The sequence below is a fragment of the Pseudochaenichthys georgianus genome, chromosome 20 (genome assembly GCF_902827115.2).
Source record: "Pseudochaenichthys georgianus chromosome 20, fPseGeo1.2, whole genome shotgun sequence".
Lineage (NCBI taxonomy): Eukaryota > Metazoa > Chordata > Actinopteri > Perciformes > Channichthyidae > Pseudochaenichthys > Pseudochaenichthys georgianus.
The window spans coordinates 7,913,943-7,928,985 of record NC_047522.1 but is presented as its reverse complement, the minus strand read 5'-3'; the positions used below and the strand labels follow the sequence as shown (position 1 = coordinate 7,928,985).

General features: G+C 40.9%; 1 protein-coding gene across 1 annotated transcript; it reads right to left on the bottom strand.

The window, feature by feature from the left end:
- Window positions 1-1,015: 1,015 nt before the first annotated feature.
- LOC117465742 (ras-related protein Rab-18) lies at window positions 1,016-14,761 on the bottom strand. Its single transcript, XM_034108739.2, has 7 exons — window positions 14,564-14,761; window positions 12,432-12,487; window positions 3,628-3,689; window positions 3,281-3,353; window positions 2,248-2,366; window positions 1,847-1,913; window positions 1,016-1,266 (listed from the first exon to the last, which is right to left on the bottom strand). The coding sequence occupies exons 1-7, from the start codon at window positions 14,629-14,631 to the stop codon at window positions 1,097-1,099; spliced, it is 615 nt and encodes a 204-aa protein (XP_033964630.1). The 5' UTR covers window positions 14,632-14,761; the 3' UTR covers window positions 1,016-1,096.
- Window positions 14,762-15,043: the final 282 nt, after the last annotated feature.

Sequence of the window (15,043 nt, the reverse complement as noted above, 5' to 3'; positions counted from 1 at the left end):
TTGGCGTGATAAGCTTCTCCATAAGCAACTGCGTAATGTTCATAGAGTCTGGGGGCAGGATCAAGCACAGGACAAGGGGGGGGGGAGTCGGCCCTGCTTTGACACAGATGTGCTTACTAAGGCGAGGTGCTCCGAGGACAATAAGCATGCTGTAGACAAGACAGAATCAAATCTGTGTTTCCATTCTCATTATCACACTGCATCGAGCCATGAGCCTGACTCACTTTGGTTTCTACTTTGACTCATTTCACTGCCCTGCTTCATTTCAATCCAGTGGTGGAAAAAGTACTCAGATCCTATACTTTAGTCAGATTAGTAATACCACCGTTTAAAAATACTCCATTGGATGTAAGTAAGTCGTGAGTTCAAAATGTTACTTTAGTAAAAGGAGAGAAATATCACCAGCAAAATGTACTTAGAGTAACTAAAGCGCTCATTTTGCAGATTGACTCTCTTTTCTTATTACAGAGTATTATATTATTCTGTTTTAATAACTTATAAATACATTTAAGAGTTTTTCTGTTTGATTTTAAAATTGGAGCACATTGAGAATATTTTGAGTTCTATCAAGTGGGTTAGTAGTTTATATAAATCATATAAACACGTCATGTTAATGTAAAAAGTAACTAAATCAATGATTTTGTTCTTTCTCCTAGGTGAAGTTGAGTAGAAGAATAGAGTTGCAGAAAATAAAGTTAAGTACAGAACTTGATTCAGTACATTCCACCACTGTTTAAATCCTCTGTATGAAATGAGAATGGTTAACATTTTGACCAAGGACCAAAAACTGCAAAAAAAAAACGAACTCAAAACAAAACAGAGGAGAGAAACTCACTCAAATCCCATTGAGAGGAAGGCCGAGCTGAATTTACATTTTTAGCGCAGCCTCGTTATTAGAAAGTGTGCAAAAGTCTGTGAGGACACAGGTAGTGTGTGTGTGTGTGTGTGTGTGTGTGTGTGTGTGGACGGGAGACCTCCACTGCCTTCATGTCTGAGGAGGGAGCTCAGCTCAGGACAGCACACAGTGGGGGGGGGGGGGGTTTGGCTGTGTGTGTGTGTGTGTGTGTGTGTGTGTGTGTGTATCTGCATGCGTTGTCTAGACCAGGGAGCAGAAGCCGCCACAGCTTCCCCCGCCCGCGTCATCGTCGGAGAGCTGGACCCCTCGGCCGTGGGTCTCGCTCTGCCATAACCCCGGGGTCTGGATGATCTTCTCCACCAGCTCCTCGAACGCACACTGGACACCGTCACGGGTCTTAGCACTCGCCTCTGCGGAGAGAGAGAGAAACAAAAAGGAATAAAGGACAGAGAGAAAAGAGGCAAGACGAGTTGGATGGAATGGATTAAAGAAGAAAGAGGACTGTTCATGTCGGCATCTTGATATCATCAAATGCTGGGCTCGGAGCAGGGGGGGGGTAAATGTCTCAACAATAACTGTCAACCCCCGACACTAATAGTGCACCTTAGGAGGTTAGTAGTCAACACCTGCTACCCAACATGATGATACCCAGACTCATTAAGATGCTAATTAGACATCAATCTTAGTTACGAAATCTAATCAGAATGCATGTAGAAAATGCCTCGGAGAGCTTTAGATTGGACATTTTTAACAAAATATTTTTAAATGAATTTTTTTTGATGAAGACAGAAACTAGAAATGCAAGCTCTTTTAAAAACACCGGGCGAATAAGAGCGCATGGACGGTGATATATTAAGCCTGTTTTATGAATAGAGCAATGCATTCCTCAGAAACTATGGTAGTTATTTCAAAGTCGTTTCCCCGGTGTAATGGCCTGCTGTAACTCATGCCCAGCAGCCCTTTGTAGAGCGGGGAATCCTCCCAACTTACCTATAAAAAGCATGGAATGCTTTCTTGCAAACTTCAGCCCCTCGGCCCTGTCTAGATCGTGGTTTTCCTAAAACAAAAAAGAGAGGTAATGGCTTACTCCAGGTCTGCCGGGTGGAGCCGTCAGCTGCTGTGGCCGTCACAGAGGAGAAGTGGATTTCACAGACAAAGAACAGGACATTCATCATGCTCTACTTAGTGGGCATTTCATCCTGGTGTGCTGGTGAAGGAAGGAGCGGCTGCCAAAATATGAAAGTGAGTCTGCCACGGTCAGTTAGCTCTGTCATTTGTCAAATGGCTGTAAGATGATTTTTACAAAACTAATATTTAATTTCCTGTTCTCTGAAATATATGTTTATAGTAAAAGAAAAATGATATATAATGAATTATGCAAAACCGCTCACCTTATCGATCTTATTTCCTACAAGCATCTTCACGAGGTCGTTCCTCGTGCAGTACGTCTCCAGCTCATTGAGCCAGTTGTCCAGCTTGGTGAAGGTTTCCCGTCGTGTGACATCATACACTGGGACAGAATAGAGTTTCAGAATAAAGGCATACACACATTGTACATGTTCTAATACCACATGAAAGGCATATTTTCTATGAATCCATGTTTTAAACATTCTTTTGCTGCAAAAATATCCTATTATTAGACGTATACTATATCAAAAACGACTATAATTACTTTTAACCCTTTATTCTCTGTAGTGATTATGGCTTTCAATTTAAAAATAACACTTGATTGCTGTTTTATTGAAAAGCACAGACATAATAATACTTAACGTCCGTAAGAGTTATTTGGACATGTAAAAAATTGTATAATACAACAAATTAACCACCTAAAATAAAAAGGTATTAACGTAAAAACACATGGTAGATCAAACCAAGGGACTAAAGCCTTGTGATATCACAAGGGAAGCGATCATAATCCCAGCGTTACAGCAGGGCGCCTTGTGTTTCTATACATCATTAGAGTGGTCAGAAACCGTAAGCTGCAGAGGAAGTCTGTTTAAGAGTTTTAACTAAGTTCCTGCGAGTGTGTGTGTGCGTGTGTTCATATACATGCTGTACATGCATGTCCATATGTGAAGTCTGACTTAAGGGCATAAACTAAATTCCAGAGAGAAGAGGCTAGAAAGTGTGCGTGTGTGTGGGTCACAGGATGAAAAGCCATCACTCTCTTAACAACCAGGAGCCTGACCTGCACACACACACACACACACACACACACACACACACACACACACACACACACACACACACACACACACACACACACACACACACACACACACACACACACACACACACACACACACACACACACACACACACACACACACACACACACACACACACACACACACACACACACACACACACACACACACACACTACAGGTGTTGGAGCAATGATGGCGTCGACGGCTTGGCTTACCCAGGATGACTCCCTGGGCTCCGCGGTAGTAACTGGGCGTCAGCGTCCGGAAGCGCTCCTGTCCTGCCGTGTCCTGCAAAACACAAGCAGATCAGCTCTGAGACACTCACAGGGAAATCAGGACACTCCAACAGACACAGGGAAAAGCAGGGTGGAGGGGACATAAACAACAAGCCCGCCGACTCCTGTGAGGCAGGAGCGGTGTTACATAAGCGCCATCTACTGGCCACTGGAGGGAACATTCAGATAGGGGTCAGGAGACGGTTCATCTCTCTCTAATTTACAGATAAGAGCCACATGTTAGTTTGAGGGGTGACAGGAGAGAGTAGAGCAGAGCTGACACTTACCCATATCGCCAGCTTTGCCTTGTTTCCGTCCACAGAAATGGTCTTCACTTTGAAGTCAACACCTGTAAAATAAAAACAAAAAATCGGTCAGTAATCATGCTAAATAATGAGAATCTGAATACTTTGCAGGAAAAGTAGGTTGCTCCATTATATCATTAATTAAATATTTTAAAAATAAAGAGAACTTATTTAACTTATTTTATAAGTTAAAGTAAGAATGAGCAATAATAAGATTAAATATATATTAGTATTAATAGGATATGAATGCTGAATTGCACAGTTTAAAGGGGCTTAAGGCCTGAATCCCAGTACGGAGACTCTCCAAAATATCAAATCCCTGACAGACTATAATTATGGATGATGAATTGTCCGATCGTACACACCACACTTTGTCTCTGAACTTCTGCTAACCCCAACTCTTCAGACTGGCATTGTGCCCTTCCCATGTCCTGTCTTTAAATCATAGTGTGACTGTGTATTCATATCCACCACAAAGGGACGGTGTGTGGTTTAATGTCCTAAAGGTCTGTATTAGAGAATCCACCACCTGCACAACGGCTCAGGGAACCATGATTCACCCTGAAAAATCCAGCCGCGAAAGGAAGAGACATTTACATGAAAATAACAACGCTGTCCCCCATCCCCTCAACAAGTAAATCTCCTCCATTGCCTTTGTGCAGTGTCTCGTCGTGTTTGCGTGACATATCTGGCCGGAGCTTTAGCATCCACTGACAGATTTACCAGGGAAATGTACACTTGTGTCAGGCTTGTTTTTACATCTGGGGCTAGGGAGGAGAGTACAGCGCCAAGCCAAAACAGAGGAGGAGAAGAGGGGACACGAAGACAGGCGGAGGATATATGACATTAGAATGCGCACCACACACACAGGACAAAAAGCGTTCACACAGTCAATCACAACAACTAGCTCAAGTCCAGCAGGGTTGCTCGGATACTGTTGCCAAAAGCATGTGGAGAGGAGTTTACGCTGAACGTTCCCCTAACCTTGGACCAGACGGATCTCTCCCAGAGAACACAACAAGATGCTACTGCTGGAAGACAACATGTCTGCAGGCCTCAAAACAGCCCTAAATATGACATAAATACACAACAAGGTGAGTCAGCGTTTCCCTGGCTGAAGTCGAATAGTCCATTTAGCTTAGGAACCTTCCTAAAGGAGTGAAATGACCCGGAAGTCCCTCAGTGGCAGCCATGATAAGTGCCGTTCGAATTCTCTAGAATGATGAGAATGATAGGAAAGGAGGTTTCAAACTTCCTTTATAACCTCCTTTAGCTTAGGAACCACTGGACCTCCCTAACCGACAGGAGAAGCGAAAATGCTGCCCAACAATGCCTTGCAGCCGCAGCATTTGCCGTCACTCAACAGTCGGCCGTTCACGGAAACAACCGATTATGACCGAGAAATGATATCATGAAAGTTACGGTGCTTATTAAGCTTTTTAAAACATAGGTGGTAAGTTGCCAAAGTGCTTTGTTTTGAACGTTCATCAGTATTATAATCAAAAAGAGAAATATGAACGTTAGTTTTCACTGAAGTTATCAAATAAAGTCAACATTTCAGTCTTTACTGAGCTGTGTGGGGTTTGTTCAACTTCTAAAAGATGCTTGAATGGTGATATACACAGTGATAGATGTTAAGGACTAACGTTTATAATAAATACATCTGTATTGATTTTAAGATCTTTAGTTCATACAATAATACGTATTGGGATCATTTGTATTAATGTGGACCGGAGGGAGAGGGGGACGAGAATAAGTTTCACTTTCCTTTTTTATTTCAATTCCAACTTTGGTCATGAAGAATATGTTTCTCTGTTGTCCACGTTCATAAAGCAAAGCAGCAGCATCAGAGCACGGTGCAGAGTCTCTAGATGAGTTTACAGTAGTCTCTCGTTCTTATTAAACATCCATGTTGTAGTCCGCTGTATAGAAATCTGTGGTTTCCATAGTTTCCCCACAGCAGCAGACGCACACAATGACGTCCGCTGGCGCATCATAAACACGTCAGATAGTGAAAGTGCATTCGGATTCTCTAAAGTACCGCAGTCTCTTCTCCTAAGTCCTTTTGAATTCTCCTATCCACTATCCCTTAACCCCGTGACGTTTCACTCAGAGGTCAAGGAATAGACGATAGGGTTAGAACTTAGGAGCTGATTTTTAAACTATCCGACTGCAGCCCCTGTCTCTTTTTAACCCTTTGTAATGACTGATCCCAAGTGATGATAACTTTATTAATATACGTTTTTCGTAACAGGCCTGCTCAGCCGTGTGCAATTCATATTTAACTTCATTACAATGTGCATATTTATGTTCATTTAAATATATTCATTCCAAAAATGTTTATCTTATATTGGACCTTTTTGCTTTAAAGTGGACCTATTATGCTATATTGGAAACATATATTGTAGGGCCATACCTATACAAAACATGTCTGTGAAGTGTTTTGCTTCAAATACCAAACAGTTCACCCATTGTAGCCATCCCTCATACTGCTCATACCCCTCTTTTGCAGCCCTGTTAGAGAAACGCGGATTTTGGGTCCTTAGCTTGAAAAAAGAAAGAAAGAGGAGGCGGAGCTAATGCCTAATCAGAATTCTACCTGAGATAAAGTTAAATTCTGCTGTGATAAAACGCCACCCTGTTCTAAACCACATCAAGGATTATTTCTGAAACAGTATGGAGCTCAAATGCTTTTTCTCTTGCGGGTTTACCACAAGGTGAGTTCCTTTTTTTAAACACATGTGCTCTACACAGTACAGGTTAGCTCTGAGTGTTAGCGAGGCTTGCTAATGTAAACAAAGACGAGATTACGTCCAAAACACGTCAGGCATTGTTTCTGACAGCAACTTTCTGTGGGTCCGCCGCTGCCGATTTGTCGTCATATCGGCAGCAAATCTGTATCCGCTTGTTGTACCCCCGTTTTTAAAAGATTTGGGTACGGAGGAAAAGAGAGAGGGTTTTATTTTCTGACGCTGCCTGAGTTCCCCAACGCACCGGGGACACATATTTATGTATAAAATACATCAAAAAGTGCATTTTGCATGATAGGTCCCCTTTAATTTCTTGTACTTTTTTCTATTATTTTTCTTTTCAAAAGGTTTCATAAGGACAATGTTCACACACATTACACACAGAGCAGGACAATAACAGCGGGTGAGGGGGGGCCAAGGGGGGTTACATTTTCAATTCAATTTTACGCATACACGTAAAATTGAATTGTTATGAAGTAAATCAGTTATAACTGATCATCTTCATCATTTATGAAGTACATTATATTAATACATAATTTACTTCATAACATATATATACTTTCATTATTAATACATAAATAAATGTATATATATATAATTTTCTCCATTTGTCTCACTTGTTTTATTTTTTATTTAATTTTTTAATGAAGGGGAAGGGCCAAGACGAATGAATATTTTGTTTGTATTTTATTTATTCAAAAATTATGCAAATAGTAAAAAAAAGAAGAAGAAAACGATGTAATATTTCCAATACACTGTCTGCTAATGGGACACTGTTACTCGGTTACACAGTTAGGTGTGGCAGGGATGAAAATTGCAATAATTGAGATGCAGTGATGGTGGATTACATTTCTGTCTGAATAAAGGAACTTCAGTCAACGATGGAGGCGTAGCTCCAATAAAGACATCTGTTTGGCAAAAGTTCCCAGCAGAGATCCATGCCCTGACCTGGGGGAAGAGAAAAAGTGTTTCAACTGTTTCAACCTCTCCTGGGATGTGTGTCTCTAGCTGTAACAAAGCGAGCACTGTGAGCTATACGCTCCTTACAAACCACATTAGATAGGGTGGTTCATTTCTCTAAACTCCTCAGTAGAACATTGTAAATCTGGAGTTGCTGAATGCTTGAACGTAAGACAAGGAAGGAAGTTACAGCCTTAAAAAACAACAGGTGTGTCCTCTGTGATTCAAATGATTCATATCACTAAAAAGAAGCTGATCCATCACAATTTGGAAAGACATCGACTGAATTGCTGAATAATGTATGTCAAAGTTCACAGGATAAGATTGATAGCCTGGTCCACTGCAGATGTTTCCAACCTTTTCATAAGTTTGAATTAAATTAAATATATCTGTGGCTGAGAGGGTGTGTGGCATCGCGGTTACTTTCACTTCCAGCTCATTCCAGCTGTTCGCAGATCTTCTAAAAGGCCAAACATCTGCACGCACAGTGACCTCAAATTGACTTTCATTTCAGGACAAAATCATCTTTAACTTGAAATAACTGATTTAAAACGCTCTGCAATTATTAGCCTGCGCGAAGCGATTACAGTAGTTCTGTTTGGATTGTTGTTCAGAACAATGTGAAGGATCTGCCAGCCGCCGCAGCTGGGCGTACCAGCTACGAGGCAGAATGAATAACAGTTTATGTCTCATTTACTCAATGTGGTAGCAATCGTTGTCTACGGTAGTCCTTTAGAAGTCCTTTAGAGGTCCTAACAACTCAAGAAGGAACAAATATTCTGACACACCTAATGAGCTTACTCTATACATAAAATGAATTTTAAATACAAATATATATTTGGAATGCACACTACTTGGTCACATTATATTAGGTACACTCATGTTTAAAGTATTCTACCTTTAGGCATCTTATAAAGGCCTGTTTCTGTTTAAACTTGAACACTATAACATTACATTAGATCTCACTGTTGCCTTACTTACTCTCTCACTGTTGCCTAACACTGTTATCAAAACGTTTGGTTCCCAGCTGACAAAGGATGATACTTTGTCAGCTGACTTCTTAAAGAAGTCCACACTCAAACCATCTGCTGGACCTCTTGGTTTAGAGCAGGGCTCTCCAACACGTCGATCGTCGGGCAGCTTTTCAGTAGCTCGCCACTCGATTATAGCGTAGTAAGGTTGCTTCTTGATTTTTCGACCGCCGCTGGACAATAAAGTTTTTTTATTTTAGAATTGTTTCTGTCACACGAATATAAAATTGGTCGGTGACGCAGAGATCAAGGAACAGACGTGACAGCGGCACAGCGACACCACACACGGAGCAGTCTGCTTTCTCCAGGTTTTTGGTGGATTCAATCAAGTCTTGGATTGCAGAGTATGAATGTCCTCTTGCTATTTTCAGTTGATAAATACTTGTGTAAAGTTTGTGAAGGCAGGAAGAAAGCTTCCGCGATCACCGTCTCCTCTCAGTTCCTCCAAGCCCCGCCCCCTCCAGAAAAATAATGAGTGACAGGCTGATAGTGACCCGAACTTTATTATTCACTTAAAGAGCCTGTGACAGCATCCCAACAACTGTTGTGCAATGAAATATTGGGCTACGAGTAATTTCGAACCGTCAATTTAAAAAAGAAAAAGCGATACCGTTCCGTTAAATATCAATAATTTCGAACATCGCGGGGAAATTTCTTCGACTCATTTTGAAGTTTTGGGGGAAGCCGGAAGTGACGTCAATGCGGGAACGCTTCGAGAGCCAAACACGGACAAAGTGTGTTGTTATGCGTAGAAATGGTGAATTACTGAGATTAGGCACGTTAATAACGTTTTAATGAAGTTGACTACAGTATATTCATATTTGTCAGTGCTTTCATGTCAATTCGGCGAACATAAACATAAATGATCGTGGTGAAGATGATGATTACATTAGGATTACAAATCGGGAGTGAGAGCTGCTGAATTTCATAGGCGGCGCGTGAGGCTCAGGTTTGAGAAGGCTAAATAACTTCTTTTACCTGACGCTGCCTATAGAAAGTAGATTAACTCAGTGTGCGGAGTTTAAATCTCTCAAGTCATATTACAGGATAAAGGAAATACAGTTTAAACTGCCGTATGCAGAGAAGACGCCGTCGTGTCGCACTTATCATTCATATTACATCATCAATCAGATCATCGATCATATAATATCATAATATATCATATATCTCCTTATCTGAGTCAGCTTCTCCAGCCTCATCTGGCCGTGCAACACTCACAGTGTCACAGACTGTATGCAGAAGTATAATTTTAAGCAACACATTATGTTGACGAAACACTCGAGACAAATGTAATTAAAGTCAGATCCACTCGTGTCTTAGACGTGAACGCGCTCTCAGCTGGAGAGAGAAACCCTGGCTTGATTTACCGAGTTGATAACCAGCGTCGTCGGACCGCTTAGCGAGATTTCGTTTGTTAGTTTGTTGTTGTTAGTTTGTTTGTTACTCAAACATATCCAGGGTCTGTTGAACTGGCTTCGTAGTACAGGGCACAGGTGGCTAGCAGCGCTAATGTCAAAGACACAGACATTATACATTATATTTGTATTTTACCAGGATGCAGTGACACAAATATTTACATATTTACATTTACTATCTACAGCACCCGCCGCCCCTGACATCCCCACTCCCCCCGTTGACAATTTACTAGCGGTACCGAAGTGGGCCGGTCGAGAGTCCCGGGATGATTTTTAGTCCCATTCCACCACTGGCTACATGACCATATGATCGCCCATATTGACGCACCTCATTCCTAAACTTCTAACAGATACAACATAAACCGATCCTTCAGCCTCATATGAGCTCTCAGACACGTTCAAAATTAAACTGTCATCGCTGTCTGAGCTTGCTGCTGTGTGCGCCGTCGTGCGTTTACATCTGACTGTATATATATATAAAGGTTTACATGCAGATGCTGGGATCCTGAACGGTGCAGCTGGAGCGCTGTGCCCGCAATGACGTCACCCATCATTTGGCGGGACTTGAAGAATCCGCGAGAAGATCCAGAAAATTGTCAACATTGAAGGCAGATTAATGGTTATCAAAGTACAAATATCCAAAATCAGTTCAGTAACGGTTTTCAAGGGGACAATATGTACTCAAATTGATGGGTTTGGATGATGGGGGAAACTCGTGTCACAGGCTCTTTAATCACTGATTGAGATGATGAAGCTAACTTAATCTCATACATTCATGGGATTCATGCAACAGTAAGACAGAGAATGTAAGTTTGCACCCACATGCACTATTTTTGTTTTTATAATGCTTAAATACTCCTGTTGTCTGCTGTGTTCAGACTCAAGTCATGTGTGTGATGCCTCATTCAAGACATTCAGTGTTCTTTTTTTAACAGAAGACCGTTGCTAGAAGCTGCAGCTAGACTGCTGAAGTATTAGTTTTTTGTTTTTGATGATGGTACAATTTCACACACAGATATAGGGAGGCTAGACCTATACAGTTGATTTATTATGGTTTATAATTTCATGTCAACACGAAGAAGAAGAAAATATGGCTGCACTGTTCAGTGTCAATCCTGTGGAGATGGAGGTTATAAATCTCCAAAATCATGCTCAGCTTAAGTCTCGGCAAAACTCACAACATTTCTGGAGCCTTGTAGACCCAGAAAACTATAAGAACATTCACCAAGCAGCACTGAACATGTCTGCTTTATTTGGCTCTACAGGCCTTTGTGAAGCAGCGAGTCTGTTGGTTCAAAACTCATATGGATGATTGAGTCATACATATGAGTTTTGAACCAATAGACTGCACTAAGATCACTCAGATTACTTAACATTTCTCTTAAATATCCCATGACCAAGGCTCACATTAGGCCTGGCTGATTATCGGGGCCGATATTCCGCATTTGACCGATTATCGGTATCGGCCTTTTTTTTTTATCAAATTGCCGATAAAACTTTGGCTCTGATGCGGCCGTTTCTCTGGCTGCAGTCACCAGATTTTCCGGGCGGGAGCCAGCCAGAGAGGCGGGACCTTCTCAGATTACAGGCAGGTGCGAAAGAACGCAGACACAGACTGAAGCAAGCAGCAGCGCTGAGCGGCAGAGCCATACATGTGTTAAACCGAAGTTCAATAAACATCCCTATCCCCTATGCTGAAGTTTCAAAAACACCACGATCTTATGATCCAATTCTATCAGTTTCCCAGTTACACGGGAAGTCAGTCAGAGTTGGGGGTGCGTGCAGCGTCTCGCAGCGAGTAACTGTGGTGCGGAGGGGAGGGGGGGCTGCGAGTGGAGCCTTGCAGTTTTTCAGGTTGATATGTGAAGCTCAATAGCTAGCCAACATGTATCTAGCAAATGTTTAGCAAAATATTAGAAGTGAGGCTACTAGACTAACGTTAGGTCTACTGTAATAGCCTCACTTTTAATAGTTTGCAAAACATTAGCTAGCACTAGTGTTTTGCAGTTGCTAGCAGCTTATTGGGATTTTATGCTAGATAGACAGATATAATAAATTAAGCATTATTATAAGTTAAGCATGTCAGCCTGCAGCCCCACTTCTTGTCTCTCTAACTCTCTAACTCATTGCAGATGACTGCACTAAAGAAAAGGGCACAGAGAGGAAACCAGTTGTAAGATGTTTAAAAGTTAATTAAACATAATATATGCTTAAATGCATTTCAAAGAAGTTGTGTTGAGTTGTGTTGGAGTTTGTGTTATTCTACATTTTGATTTTCTGATTTTACTGCATCGGTTCCAAATATCGGTTATCGGTCTCCTTGATTACTAATAATCGGTATCAGCCTTAAAAATCCATATCGGTCGATCCCTAGCTCACATAGGGTTGGATACATGGATACACTTCTTTTTTGTGGGTATGAATAACATTCAAGCAGCTAAAATATATAATATGAGCTGATAATTGCAGACTTCACTGCTTTCCCCAAATGATTTAATTTAATAAAATCCTTGTTTGTGTGTACCATTAAAGACTTGTCTCATTTTCACTCCATTATAATGCACTCGCTGTTACCACACAACAAAACACTGCCATTTCTTTACCTCTAACTGAGCTCATGTGTTACTCACCTATTGTTGCCGTTTGCTCTGGGTCAAATGTGTCATCTGTGAATCTCAAAAGAAGGCTGTTGACAGGAAGAAGGCAATAATTAGATCACGTAATTTATCACTAACAAACACAGCAGAAGTTTGTTTCAGTTATTCTATTCCACGCAGGTTGAGAAGTCGTTTGGTCTGGGATCAGGTTTCAATGTGCTTCGTTTAGATAACAGGGCAAGCAGAATCTCACTGAGTTATGTATCTGTTTCTCTTTCGATTGACGTCTTTGATCTACACTTGCATTACACGTCGTACATGCGGCAGATGATATCACCGTCAGATTGCAGTGAGGACAGGGTTCATTTCTTAACTATGACCAATCAAGTGCTAAGGCCATAATCGCAGCGCTGATGATGGAATAAGCGCACCCTCTTTCCCCTGACCCAAGCCTAATTCTCTTATTTTTCCTTGGGTCATGAGGAAGGATGCTGGAGCGCTGACTGTTTATTGTTAGAGGGCCATTCAACTGATGAGCTAGACTATAAGACAGCCAAGTAAGACATGTGTTCTGTGTAGGTCATTTGTTACGGTAAAATAAAACTTGTGTATTCAATGCCAGACATCCCTGATGATTTAAGGGCTTCAACAGATTGCAGGGAAACATATTAAATATCTGCATGCAACTTCAAAGATAGTCCAGTCAGTGTACCATCTTGACAATTGTACAGCTGGCTCAGGAGCATTCAAATCATGATATCGGAAACTAATCATAGACTGAAGTTTATTGTATTAAGGAAAAGATTAATAATAATAATACAAATTCTGGAAAACGCCTTTTGGCTCAATAATGCACTAAAAAGTCAGCGCACCATATAGCTGGCTACAAAACGCTTCTGTTTTCTCAAACTATAAGCAAATCTAGGTCTATACATGATGGTGTTGTTGGCATAATCTCAGTCTCTCCTCTGTGCTCTGTCATTACATTAAGAACACTAACAGCACTACTGGAGAAAAGAAAACAAGACATTGCTACGGTTATACTAAAACAGCCTGCTCATTTGTTGTTATGTAAAAAAGAAAAAGAAATAGGATGATGCCAAACCAATGGAATAGGGGAGGTAAGAATGCAATATTTGTGCTGATATTTGAGGATGTTAAGTGCATGAATTAGTACAAACATTTGAGATGATGTACTTTCTCGACTAACATGTGGCTGAAGGGTATACTCATTCCCTTTAACATAGGATATCTTGTTGATCATGCTGAAGATATCACTCTTCTGATTACTACACACTTTTGTGGTTCACTTTGTCATTTTAAGAATATGTGGCCCTGTCATCAGTTTGCAGTGATACATGATTATTAACCAGACAGTTCCCATGTCAAAAGGCTTACAATAAAGCTGTGGGCAGCTCATTACCTATGTACTATGACTATGGAAGGCATGCAGTACTAGATACCATAGACTGCCATGTGATGGTTGATGGATCAGGCTGGCTATCAGGATTCTTTCATGCAGTCTGGACCACTGACGTGGATGCCAGAAAAACCTCAGCAAGTTGGCACACTGCCAGACTCAGTAGAAACATTATACTCTACCTTGAATATTAGGCGGATTTGTGGTTGCTAACAAGGACCTGCTTACCACATGTTGGCAACATCAAATGTGATGTAAAAGCTATACAGCAGTCTTTGAAGAGGCCAAACTAACTGAAACATGACCCGTTACATGTAGCTATTTCTTTAAGATAGTGCTAGCTAGCTCTGTTCATATTGATGTGTTAACCTCTTGATCTTAGATAAATATATGTATTACTTCCAGATAAAGTAAGATTAGAAATAGGGAATAGTTCTTGCATAGCCGTCTCGATTGCAACATCTGTCAGACATGAAATGGGTGATGTCACACACAGCTACCTTCAGTTAGCTAAGGTTAGCTTGGCTGCCAACACCATAAACTGTATTTACATTTACAACGTAAAATCAAGGTCTGGTTTTTACATTAAAGAAGAAAACCACTAAAGCGGAGAAGTCTAAGTCATTTTTAAAATGCCGTATTATCTTTGAACATCACATAATTTGGTTGGCTGCTAAGCTAACGCTAGCTATCTCACTTAGCAGTGAGCCACGACATCATTTTCTTTGAGATAACTACAGCTTACCTTGACTTCCCAACACCACTTTCCCCTATTATCAGTATTTTCAGCGTCGTTAGTGTGTCGTCTTCCATTTTTCTTGAACAGTGAGCGGTGTTACTCTTGATAAACGGCTAAAACAGCCTGCTTAAAACGGCGTTCCTCGGTTACTTGCGTTCCTGTTTACAGCTTGCTACAAAGATAGTGGTTAATGTCTTGTTACGAAGACGCCTCACTCCAACCATATCCGGTTTGATTTTTGGCACTTCCGCTTGTACATAAATAAGCAGACCCTGGGATTATGATTATATTGCATATACATGTGTGTGATTTACAATACAATAGGACACACTTGGATGAAAAATAGGTCTAATGAATTTCTTATTTTTTTTAATTTGCATTTTATAATTGAATCATTCTCTTCAGGGATGAAAACACACAAGGTTGCTGTAGTCCTGTATGCCCTTGAACTAGTTGTATTAAATATGTTAATAATACTAATTATGT